A 13,172-nucleotide genomic window follows, 5' to 3' on the forward strand; every position below is an offset into this window, starting at 1 on the left:
TAGTGGTTTATTTTTTGTGCACATTTTATACATATTAGATTTTGTGTATTGGAACAATCTTCTGGTAGTATCATGCAGTTACAATGTCCCTAATCCAATCTGCTCACTGTAGAACACCGCCCTCCTCTGTGTTGGCATTGGGAAATTATTGACAGGCAGATGTATTATTGATGATTCATTGTAGTCATGCAGTTGGTGCACATGACACATGATCTCCATCTACTATGAGGGCAAAAAGGCGCTATTGTCTGCTCTCTCTGCAGTGTGTGTGTGTGTGTGTGTGTGTGTGTGTGTGTGTGTGTGTGTAGGCCTTTAGAAGGACAATCTGAAAGGGAGGGGGGGATGTTGTTTGTATGGCTATTGAGTTTCAGAACAGCTTACTGCTGCCAGAAATCGCTGACCTTACCTTTTAAACCTTGAAAGTTGATTCCTCTCTGATACAACAGCAATCTGTAGTCAGCAAACCCAACACTACTGCATTCAAGCATAAATTATACAGTCAAGAGCCACTGTCTACCTGTGATATCTTCTTTGTACAGCTGTACTTCAGCATAGCAGTTTGTACTACCCTCATGGACAGACCACTGCTCAATGTTGGTTTTTTTACGGTACAATATGTATAATGTTATAGAGAAGCATTTAACAGCAACAACAAAATTCTCGAGAGTCATTTGCTGTAGTCCTGGTATCCATAAATTGTTTGAGCCCGTTAACAAATGTGAACAACTTTTCCTCTGAGGGAATATCAAATCTTCAACAACATACTGTTGTACTTTACGTCGTCTCCGCCTGTAACATGGAACAAAAGATTCTATAGTGGAACCTTCTAGCTGGAGCTGGAAACAAGCACCAATGAAACGCCATTTTCATAAAGATGGCTGCGGTCAATTGCGGTGACTTGCACCCTGACTACACTGCTGCTTGATGAGTGTTTGTTTTTGTGTATGAGTGTGTGGTCTCTGCTAATAACTAAAACGTAAACATATTACATAAACATAATATTGAGTGGAAAGATATATTACAAAAACATAAAATTGAGTTGAGAGATCTTTTGTTAGAATGGTATGTATGTTGAAGCAATATGTTTAAGTGTTTATTAAAAAAAGACCAGAAATACAGAAATCACAACTGCATTCCAATTTACACATAAAAAGCAGTGACAAAAATAAATGGAAAGAGTTTTAAAGTGCTCAAATTCTCAGTAGTTTGAGTGCATAGAAGAAGAGGGCTGAGATCTCCCATTTGTTAACACTTTGGATTGCACAATCTGAACACATGGACTTAACTGACATCATATGAAGGGAGTGATTGGAGAAGTGAATCAAATGCCTTTAGACAAATTGCTTAATTAATGACTTAATCAAACAATACAAGTTTAGTCAATTAGTTTAAGGGCATTTACACCTTGATCAGTGCATGAATAAGAATTACGCCAGCTCAGGCATCAAACCCACTCAGAGATGTAAACATTTTTTTTAAGAAATCAAAAACGTAATCTTCAAAAATATGAATTCATACACTCATGTCATCACAGTTTAAGCGACTTTGGCTTGAACAAAAATATATCAAGAGCTAAACAAGTTTATAAAAAAAAAAAAAAACTAAAAACAGTGGAAGTGCATCTTATGATCAAAATAGGTTTCGAAAAAATTACTTACTTAGTTTGAAACACACCATGCTAGTTACCTACGATATAGTCTCTTATTTTAGGGTGGCTTTTTTTCAAATTCAAAAACGAGACCCTGCCAGTGGTCAATCAAATCATTAAGAAAACAAATCACAAATCATCAAATAGTTTGACACACCCCACCCCCCCTCCGTTAAACAGAGCTGCTCACAGCATTCTCTATTCTCACATAACAACCAGTGTTTACACATAACTAAAGCAAGTGTCAGCAGTCCAGTGCCACCACTATAACTTTTAACATTCCACAGCCCTGCATTTTGTCTTTTCATTAAAAAGATGTTTAGTCAAAACAGTTAATATCAACTAAAAATCGCAAAAATAAAATGAGTACCCGGATCTTAAGTATATCACCTGAAACATCATTCTGGACTTGAGTCAATATGTACACCACCTGTGAATATCAGCTTGAATTCTTGTTTCAGTTTATGTTTTTTTTTACGGTGGTTATGATAATAAATAATGGTGTTTATGCAGAGCAGGCGTAGTCTTGATTTTGGTTCAGTTGATGTCGGAAGCATGTTCATATGCAGAAAGGCACTTTTTTTTTTTCCTCTGCCGAGTTTGCAGAAGTGCAGTTACTCTGTGTCGTTAATGATGCTTGTGCTGTCAACCTCATCGAAGCTGCGCTGGTAGCGGACAGCACTAAAGAAGTGGTGGCGCGTCTTCTTGAAAACAACATACAGTGCAATGCCCAATATGGCTGGTATCACAATGATGCAGAAGATCACTGCTGGTGTGATGCCACTTGACCCTATAGAGACAGACAGACAGACAGACACACACACACACACACACACACACATAATAGCATATCAGTCTAGGCGGAACACTTTGGGCTTTTTTGTAATACTGAATGAGTTCAGACTGCACTTTCGTAGAGACTGAACCTTCTAAAGCCTTTCTGTAGGCTTCACCTTGCACTCAGAGTCTAACCTGGATCAGCAGCATGTATTTGTAAAACACACTTCTTTACACAGGACTTGGGAATTGTACTATATGCAATTAAACAGTGGGATTTTTCAATAATAATCACAGACACAAACATAGATCCATGGGTCACTCACGCATAGGGGCCTTGCAGACGATGCGACTGTGGCTATCTCTGCAGCTGGTCTGTCTCCAGGTGCCTTCCTCATTGGTCAGCATGACAGCGCAGATGTTTGGAAGCAGAGAATTCAACTTTTGATCTTTGTTCCACTTGAAGAAGTCCACTTTGCTGTCGTCCATCCATCTTAAATCTTAACAAGTGCAATATCTAATTATGACTGTCAATGGCAAAAATCCTGGATGTCCATTAACCAATAAATCAATATTCTCTCAATAAGTATTCCACAAAACAGTGCATACGATATGTGGGGGCCTAGTAGTACACTAGCAGGAATGGCGTTGTCATGGCATAATGAAGCACAGCAACTTTTTAATGGCAATTGGATAAAGAAAGGAGGACAAATTACGGCAATTTCCTTGTGCGTTCTCACAATCAAGTACCAAGTCCCTGTGCCAACTTTGACTTTAGTACATCAAGCCGTTGCTGAGATATGAGCTCACTACCTATACAGCGCACCTAGAGGCCAAATAATGCCATTTTCCTTGTACATCCTCACAATCGACTATAAAGTATAGTCTATAAAGATATAGACTATAAATACTGTACCGAGTTTGGACTTCATACATCAAAGTGTTGCTGAGATATGAGCTTACTTCCTGTTTTCAGCACCCTTAGAGGCCAAATGATGCCAATTTCCTAGTGCGTCATCACAATCAGGTACCAAGCCCCTGTACCAAGCCCCTGTAAGTTTGACTTTAGTACATCAAAACGTTGCTGAGACATCTCACTTCGTGTTTTCCCCCTATAGAGGCCCAGTGATTCCAATATCCTATTGTGTCCTCACAATCAGATACCAAGTCCCTATATCAAGTTTAGACTTTGGACATCAAAGCGTTGCTAAGATATGAGCTCACTTCCTGTATTGCAGCGTCCCCTGTAGAGGCCAAATGACCGGATTGCTGTTGCCTTACTTTTTGTGTCTGACTCGAGGCCAAGCCACACATGGCTGGTGATGTGGGGGTTGTCCCTGATGTACTTGGAGATGAAATCGTTCTCCACTTCGCTTTTGATGCTGAGCAGGTGTGCTGATGAATCTGTCAATCAAATGGAAGCAGAGGACATTCATGTAAAGGGATATTAATAGTAACACACACACACACACATATAGGCCAGATGTTTTAATTCAGGTCATTTGAAAACCCTAGACAGAAACATCTACCGGTAGACACAAATATCAGACATAGTAATATTCCATTTAATTTGAAGAGGCAAAGAGCTTGTGGTAACTAGAACTTTTTATAGACTTCTTTCTATTTTTCTGAGCACTCAAAGAGCAATGGCATTAGGAAGAGCAGAAAGCTTCACAAACTAAGGTCACTCATCAATATGAATACCTGTACAACAGACCTTGTCAAACCTGACCATTTCTTTTGATATTGACGCCAATTACCTGTCCAATTTACAAACTATAATTTGAAACTCATAAACTCTCATAAACTCATAAACTCTCAATTTATGATACCTGTAAACATAATCTAACAGTGTCCATAAATAGACACAATATTTATACTCACACAATCATTTAGCACTTATGCAATTAGTTGTCAATCAGCGTAACTGTCTAAAGTACACAATTCATTAAAAACAAGTACTGCCTCCTGAGATCAAAATCTACCTAGCTCTTTGCAGACTCTCTTGGCGTCGTCAAGGGTGTAGACAGTGAAGTTGTAGAAAGTCATGTCGAAGGCGTAGCAGTGGTCCTCATGTTCCACCCATTGAGCGATACCGTCTGTCTTGGGGCAGCGGTTGGATTTCAGGGCTTTCCGAGGGCTCGTGCCTGTAGATTGTTGTGAGATTTTAACATGTTACAATCAATAATATCAATTAGAAATAATAATAATAAAAACTAACAAAAATAGTGTAGAGTGGCTCTTGACTGCTGATAGGAGGCAAAGTCACCAGCATCCTTACGCTCTAAGGTGCTGTTGTAGCAAAGTGCCCCCTCCATCCTCTCCTGGCAGCTGATGCTCATCCACATCCCGGAGGTGTCCATGAACACACAGCCGTCCACCACAGAGCCTTTGTGGAAACCTGTCGGGATGTAGTCAAACTCAGATCCGTCTGACCACTCATAGTGGGAACCATTACTCTGATTGGTGGGCACAGAGAGAGAGAGAGAAATAGAGAAAATAAGAGAGAATTTAAATGAAAAATATATGCATTAACACTAAGAGAACATTACAAATACTAAAATATGTACTCTAATGTAAAAACATATTCACTAATATCAATTTGAATGACCACAATCTTACTGTATGATGCACTTTGCCAGAATGAAATGCTAAAATGCTTATTCCAATTTGCTCCGTTTTTACAGTCGTTTGAAGAGGGGGAGTTGTATATGGACAAAGTCTTAATTTTCTGATTACTCAATAATTGTTTAGTCATAGAAGACAGCCTATGATGACTATATCTACATTCTGGACAATTATTTCTCTTTTTTTTTTTTATTGACTAAATATATTTAGTGAAAAGTCCTTGAAAAATTTACATCAACTCCAATAACGTCAAATCTGACAAAGGTATTATGTCCTGATCAAAATGAAGACCTGGCACTTACGAAGCTCACATCCTGATTGGACAGGCCGATCCAGAGGGGGAAACCATCCCTTTTAGCCATGGCCAGCAGCTCAGTGCCCTGGGTAGCGTTGTGAATGCTGGCAAGATGGCCGCCGCCCCGCGCACATTCCTCCTGAGCCTGGAACCAGGTGAGCTTGCGGCCCACTACGTGGTAGCTGTAGTTAATGTACTTCCTCGCCTCCCATGGAGATATCTTGAATTCGTCCTTGGGATCTTTAGAGGAAAGAATTAAGAATTAGCATTTATCTCAAATCCTTTGACAAAACATTTCCCCTAACTAAAGAGAGTAACACAGAACATCTCCTGAAAGGCACAGGTTCCCAGTTCCTCTGCTCAGAGAGAGGCTCCTAATGGCCAGGCCATAATGAACAAGCAACTGAAGCACAACATCCACAGAGCATATGCTGCACCAATATGCTGCTCCTAATGGCCAGGCCATAACGAACGTGCAACTAAAGCACAACATCCACAGAGCATACAGTATGCTGCACCAATATGGCTACATTAGACACAACAGCAGCACATACGCAACATCAGTGAAAAAATGCCATAAAGGTTCTGTTGGCTTGTGCTCGGTGTAGCCCTGCTGTAAGGGTTCTGTTGGCTTGTTCTCAGTGTAGCCCTGCTGTAAGGGTTCTGTTGGCTTGTGCTCAGTGTAGCCCTGCTGTAAGGGTTCTCTTGGCTTGTGCTCAGTGTAGCCCTGCTGTAAGGGTTCTGTTGGCTTGTGCTCAGTGTAGCCCTGCTGTAAGGGTTCTGTTGGCTTGTGCTCAGTGTAGCCCATAAGGGTTCTGTTGGCTTGTGCTCAGTGTAGCCCATAAGGGTTCTGTTGGCTTGTGCTCAGTGTAGCCCTGCTGTAAGGGTTCTGTTGGCTTGTGCTCAGTGTAGCCCATAAGGGTTCTGTTGGCTTGTGCTCAGTGTAGCCCTGCTGTAAGGGTTCTGTTGGCTTGTGCTCAGTGTAGCCCATAAGGGTTCTGTTGGCTTGTGCTCAGTGTAGCCCATAAGGGTTCTGTTGGCTTGTGCTCAGTGTAGCCCATAAGGTGCAGCTATAAGGGTTCCTACTTTAGGAACTTCAGAACTTTCCGTTAGAGGTCTCCATGTGGCCTCCAAGGCAAGGCATTACTGGGATCACTAGTGGGCTTGACGACAAGATAGTAGGTCTTGTCTACAATAACAATGGGGCAGATGGCCACAAACTGCAATGCCTCGGACATAAGGGCAAACTGAACTCACTGCGCTCAATCTTGCAAGCCACTACACTCCTTTGCTTGAAGTGCTGGAAGTACTGTTCCTTGGAGAAGAGATCCCAGCTTCCGTCCAGACTGAGACCTGCCAGGAACTGCCCGTTCACCTCCGGCCGACCACCCTTCCAGTTGGAGTACTGCACATACGTGTCATCATACCACTTCAGCTGCTGGGCTGCGGGGGGTAAAACACAGACCTCAGATCAGGGACGTTCAGGCAGACTGTTCTCTGATGACAGTAGTTAGAGTAATTAATCCTGATCCAGGGTCATCAAGGCAAGACAGGACATTACATGTGCCAAACATGTCCAATAGTTAGTTAGTTAGTTAGTTAGTTAGTTAGTTAGTAAGTAAGTAAGTAAGTAAGTAAGTAAGTAAGTAAGTCAGTCAGTAAGTCAGTAAGTAAGTATTAATAATAAGCAGGACAGTAGGAGTAGGCTATAGCCACAACACCTATGCGATATTGGCTGCAAATAACCATCATTAGTAACATGTCATTATTTAAGTAATTAACTGAATTCATATTTGGAGTTCAGAGGGTACACTTCTTTACATTATTCAAACTATGCTATCGTAATGTGACGATCATTAATTAAGCAGGCCTACCAAACTGACAGCAGTTGAAGTTCCTGAGAAGGCAACCTAGACTGGTTTTATAATTGTATCTTATATGTCCACCCTCTCTTTCCAATGCAAGATTTACCATTTTGCTAGTATATAGGCTGATGTGCAAATGATTGCCTTTTTTGCGAGTTCCAAATATGTATGGAGCCATCGCTTGCCGAAAAACAACCTCGAAGTATGGCACCCAAACTTAGATCAGATATAGTTGTGTAATTTCTCTTCAAACTATTTGATCTTAGTCCACTCCCATTCAGTAAGTGCTTTTGAATTTGGAAAATATTAGGGGCACTTATTCTAAAACATAGGCTACAAAAAGCATGTTTAGGCCATGTCAATTATTATTATTCTGTGGATAAACCATTATTTCCAATCATGGTTTATCCACAGAGCGTATTATAGTATTTCAATGCATAGCCAACACATATAAAACAAGGCAGACAAACCACTCTGTTAAGCGCCATGAAACATGTGTAATGTTTTGGCGCTCTATAAGTGAAATTAAATTTAAATTAGAAGATAATTTTTGCCATTATCACAGAGTGAAACACGATTCAGCGTGACCATTTAATATGTAATATTGCATATGGTTTGCTCAAAATCATATTAGTCTACTATAGGGGTGTCAAACTCATATTAGGTAGTGGGACAGGTTTGTTGGATGGAGACCTCGTGGGGGGCCATCATTGTCATGGTCATTATCATTTTTCTGCATCGGTGTCAGAGTGTTAATTGATTATATCCCTTATGAGCAAACAAGTACAAATAATGAACTGATAATAATGATGGTTTGTACTAGGTTTAATCAATTTATCAGATCATAGAGATATTGCTTATTACACAATGTTGAAGACAACTGGATGTGCATATCTTTTTTTTCTAATTTTCCTTACCCAAAACATCTGGGGGGCCGTATGAAACCTGCTGGCGGGCCTGATCTGGCCCCCGGATCTTATGTTTGACACCCCTGGTCTACTACATAAAATAACAGCTTGGTCGAGTGTTATATGGTGTTTAAAACTGGTTTGAAAGCAACAACCATGTTTTCGTGTTTTCATGAATTTAATTGTTTGGAATAGCAGAAGATATGTAAGGCCTATTATTATTTGAAAGACTATTCAGATGCCCAATATTGAGATTTCAAAAGCTATTGTAATCTCATCTGACACATTCCATGTAAAGGTATTGGTCAATGCTGTGATTGGTCAGCTTTCACCAAACCTTTCATTAATTGAATCTTACCTGGCCCAACCTACTTATTGCGTTTCATCACACCTCCCGCTAGCAATTCAGTACAATACTGTGCATGCTCTACCATATTTGTCGATGTTATATCGCCGCCAAACTCGTACCCATAGTCTCCTAAAGACTAAAGTCCAAAAGCCATTTAGGGAAATAAATAAAGATAAATAAATAAAGATGGCTGAAGAGAATCAGATTAATAAATAATATAAGAAGTCAAAAGGGCCCCTGCAGCTGAGTGAGGTGCAGTGTGTGGGGCTGGAACTCACTGGCGTTGTCTTTGTACAGCCCGAGCCATACAAAAAGGGCCAGGTCCTTCAGGGGCTGGAGCTTCTCCCGCAGAAACGCATTCTCATCCTCATCCCTGATGGTCAGCAGCACTGCATCTGGGTCTGGAAGATACACAGGTGAAATTCCTACCTCTGAAAATCCCAGTTTTCAACTGTCTCAGAGTGTCAATTTCCATAAAATAAAACAGACATGTAATAGCTGGGGCAATTAGTAATTGGTTTTATAACATTATATGATATTTATCATATATTCTAAAGCAGTGGTTCTCAGACTTTTCACAATGAGTACCACATCAGAAAACAATTGGTTCTTCAAGTACCACCATTATGAACGGCATTAAAATACAGTAGCGTAGGCCAATTTAATATATTGTACACTGTACACTGTTTTGCATTGTTGCTGGTAGGTACCATGGAAATTTCACTGGGACTGCTCACGTTGCCAGTAGCACTTGTCCTGGGCTCATTGTCGCAAATTTCAGTTTCTGCTCAACATATTCACAGCACTTCAATTTCTAACCAGTCGTGGCATACTGGTTAGGGCTTCAGGCTTGTATCCGGAGGGTTGCCGGTTCGATCCCCGACCAGTAGGAATGGCTGAAGTGCCCTTAAGCAAGGCACTTAACCCCTCACTGCTCCCTAAGCGCCGCTGTAGCAAGGCAGCTCACTGCTCCGGGTTTGTGTATGCTTCACCTCACTGTGTGTTCACTGTGTGCTCTGTGTGACTAATTCACGGATGGGATTAATGCAGAATGCTTGCTATTGGCCGATAAACCTGATTTACATTTAGGGCCCTATCATGACATTCTAAAGTGCATCGTCACTCGTCAAAAGTCTATTAAAATTTAGTAGGATGTCCAGTTCACATTGGGAGGGGTTTCATTCTCAAAAGTTGAGCGCATGGCGTAACAAGGTGTTCCTAGGTCTTTTAATCAGTCATATGGGTGTGTTTGGGGCGTAACATCATTTTAAACCAATGAGAATGACATCTGTCATTCCCTTTAACGGCGCAACGCGCGATATGTCAAATAAATGCATCGGTATTTTGGCATTCAACGGCGCATTTGAAGGAGGCTGCTTGCGAGACCGTATGGAATAGTCATTCTTAAACCATGCTTTACTAAAACCTAGCATAGCCTTCACGCATTTGCACGTCTATTATTTGAACTCATTGACAAAGTGAAACTAACTTCACCAAGGAGTCAGTCAACGACAAGACAGTTATATGCAGTTACTTTCACTATTGACTGACAATGGGTTACTATCGAAAACATAGGCTGGAAAAAGCAACACTTACCCTAATGTTGCTCAAATGACTGAATAAAACAACATTTATCCTGCAGAGGAGTTGCTTATATCTCGTGACAGTGCGTCTTCAGCTGTGCTCCATACGTGTCTCTCGCCTCTCCCCTAATCACTTTTAACCGTCATTACCAATTTGCAAATGATGGTGAATAACTACTCATCATGAGATGCACAGTATTTCGTAATATCTTTGTTCTAATTATGTTTCCCATTATAATCGTGCAATTTGTAATGCTTTGCATGGACGTGCGCTGGTGTGCGTTCATGAATGATAGAAGGATGGTGCGTGCACCTACCAATATGACTTTTGACATGCGCTCTTAAAATAGCATATGAACAACTCGCCATTGACTTCTGACCAGGTTTAGGTGGTGTATGATAGCGATTTTTAGACAATGCGCTAGTCCCCTCCCTAGGTTGTTAACTGCCACACCCCTGGGCGCAATGCTTAAAAAATAAACGTGCAAAATAGCGAATTCAACTTTGCGCGGGTGAATAACGAACTTTACGCCATGCGCTGGTGACCCAAAATACAGCCCTTAATAATTCCCATTTGGAGCCATGATTGCAACGTCAATCACAATAATTTTTGCATCCTTTGCTTGCTTCACAGCTTTGCTTGTCAATCATTTGCAAATGTTACAAGGATACAAGGAAGTTTATTGTCACATGCATATAGTTACTGGATGTAAGAAATGCAGTGAAATTATGTCTGGTGTCAGCCTATTTGTGCATTTATGGGGGGGGGGGGGGGTAAAAAGTGCAGTAGAAGAGGGGTTTAGTAGATTAAGTGGCAAGGGCTGCATAAGAAAGGTGGGGGAGGATTGGGATTGGGGGGGGGGGGCACCAACAAGGAGCACCCAAGAGCAACAGGGGCAAGGAAAAACTCCCTTACTAAGGAAGAAACCTTGGGCAGATCCACGGCTCAAGGGGCTAACCCAACTGCCAGGGGTCTTGGTGTGTGTGTTGGGGGGATGACAAGGGAGATGGAATAGTGTGCTGTGTTTGTGGGGAGAGGGCAGTGTGCAATATGTGTGTTGGAGAAGCTTCCTCATGAGACAATGTGCTGTGTATTTGGGGGGGGGGGGGGGGGGGGGGGCAGTGTGCTGTAAGTATGTTGGGGATGTGTGTTGGAGAAGCTTCCTGATGAAATAATGTGCTGTGTATGTAGGGGAGAGGGGGGCAGTGTACTGCAAGTATGGTGAAGGGACTTACTATTGCAAGCAGAGTACTGTATGTATGATGTATGTGAGTGGTGACAGTGAAGATGTGTGTTGGAGAAGATCCTGAAGACAATGTGCTGTGTATGTAGGGAGGGGGGGCAGTGTGCAGCAAGTATGTAGAGGAGGCTTACTGTAGCAAGCAGTGTGCTGTATGTATGTGAGGTGATGACAGTGATGATGTAAGTGTGTGTTTTTTTTGTGTGTGTGTTGGAGATGGGGGTGGGGGGCAGAAACCTAGGCAATCAAGGACATGGGTAGATAGATGGAGGAGAAATCAAAAATAATAAATAAAAAGTTCTATGGAGATGTGCAAAATTTGGAGTCAGATATGTGTGTGATGAAATAATAGTGTGAGTTCAGGGTTGGGAAATGTTTGAGAGTGCTGAGGAGTGAATGTGTGCAAAGTCAGTATAGTGTGAGTTTAGAGTTCGGATGGCCTGGGGATAAAAACTTCTCCTGAGTCTCTCAGTTCTGGCTTTGTGACTACATAGGCGTCTTCTTGATTTCAGCGGTAGGAATAATCCTTTGTTAGGATGAGAAGAGTCCTTCAGAATCTTTTGGGCTCTTAGGAGTACTCTTCTGGAATAGATATCTTGTAGAGCAGGGAGTTGAGTTCTTATAGTACGTTCAGCTGAGCGCACTACTCTCTGCAGAGTACTACAATCTCTAACTGTAATCTCTAAATATTCCATACAGTTAAACTAGCCTAGTAAACCTATTGGCTAAAAATCCTTAACCACACTACTTTAAATTTAAAATAGCCTTTGTCTTTCATGAAAAAGCATATTTACTCTTGATATATCATTTGAAGGGATTATTTCCACTCCTGGAGTACCACTAGAAAGAGTCTGCATACCACAGTTTGAGAACCACTGCTCTACTTCTTTGGAAGTGTATAAGGCCAGATATGTCTGTTAGACTTCCACACATCCAGGCCAGTGGGTGTGCAGCAGGGCTTCACTCACGGAGCTGCAGGCATGTCTGCTGGAATTGGCCTCTCTCCTGGTGCTCCCATCTGGAGTGCACCAGCTGGAAGGTGTAGCAGTTGTCTTTGTAGGGGAACCAGTTGGGGCCGTTGCCCTTGTGGGGGCAGAGCCTGGAGGTGTGCTCCGGGGTGATGACGTCTTCTACAATTCAGGATATTTGGGGAGATATGTTACTATACTGACCTCATTCAACCTCATGACTAACTGTTCTTCTTTCCTTGATTGTTATACTAACTAATTTTACATTACATTAAGATAAAATGTGTTTTCTACTGTAGTTAAATAGGTAATATAATAGAGAATGTGTAGCTGTAAGACATTGATATGAATGCCATCCTTTTTTACCACAGTCCCTTAACCAACTACGCCTGGCCTTTCACCGTACCAGTTGTAACTTGGAAGGCTGCAGGATTGTATAGCTCAATATACAAGCTCTCCCTGTTTGCCATTTGCCATTTAAAAGACTATAGGAAACCTCTCTGAGTCCTTAAAAGAAACTCTCTCTATCCTCTTCCCCAGGATACCCTGCTGTGGCCATCTCACCATGGGGGACGTGGCAGATGGCTCCACTTAGGCCTTGGCCGCACTCAGTGGCTTTCCAGAAGCCGTCTGTGTCCAGGTAGACACAGCGACCTGCGGTGCTCTCTTTGGACCAGCGGCTGAACATTGTGTGGCTGCGGTCGGTCCACTGGTAGTACTGTCCATCCTGCCATGCACACACACAAGGAAAGTAAGATGTGGTAGTACAAACATGCAACCAATCTACTACTTTCAAATACATAACACAATTAAACAAACATGGATCACAGAAACTCTGTCAAATCTCTGTTAAAACAGACCAGTTTTAAAGAAAATATACAACAGAGTCACATTTTACTTGTGTAATCCA

The 13,172-nt window shown here is 41.7% G+C and overlaps 1 protein-coding gene across 1 annotated transcript in view; it reads right to left on the reverse strand.

Moving 5' to 3' along the window:
* Nucleotides 1–1,067: 1,067 nt before the first annotated feature.
* ly75 (lymphocyte antigen 75) overlaps nucleotides 1,068–13,172 on the reverse strand; it is a 37,672-nt gene continuing 25,567 nt past the window's right edge. Inside the window, exons 26-35 of the mRNA XM_076303747.1 lie at nucleotides 12,827–12,989; nucleotides 12,263–12,424; nucleotides 8,749–8,871; nucleotides 6,606–6,791; nucleotides 5,356–5,588; nucleotides 4,707–4,884; nucleotides 4,411–4,572; nucleotides 3,707–3,829; nucleotides 2,752–2,925; nucleotides 1,068–2,438 (exon numbers count right to left, since the gene is read on the reverse strand). Of these exons, the coding sequence (XP_076159862.1) occupies nucleotides 2,263–2,438; nucleotides 2,752–2,925; nucleotides 3,707–3,829; nucleotides 4,411–4,572; nucleotides 4,707–4,884; nucleotides 5,356–5,588; nucleotides 6,606–6,791; nucleotides 8,749–8,871; nucleotides 12,263–12,424; nucleotides 12,827–12,989 (1,680 nt within the window). The 3' untranslated portion in view covers nucleotides 1,068–2,262. The remainder of the gene's footprint in view (nucleotides 2,439–2,751; nucleotides 2,926–3,706; nucleotides 3,830–4,410; nucleotides 4,573–4,706; nucleotides 4,885–5,355; nucleotides 5,589–6,605; nucleotides 6,792–8,748; nucleotides 8,872–12,262; nucleotides 12,425–12,826; nucleotides 12,990–13,172) is intronic.

This window comes from Alosa pseudoharengus, unplaced genomic scaffold, assembly GCF_046254945.1.
Source record: "Alosa pseudoharengus isolate Yale_2024_CS ecotype anadromous, Long Island Sound unplaced genomic scaffold, YU_APseudo_1.1 YU_APseudo_1.1_scf_24, whole genome shotgun sequence".
Taxonomy (NCBI): domain Eukaryota; kingdom Metazoa; phylum Chordata; class Actinopteri; order Clupeiformes; family Clupeidae; genus Alosa; species Alosa pseudoharengus.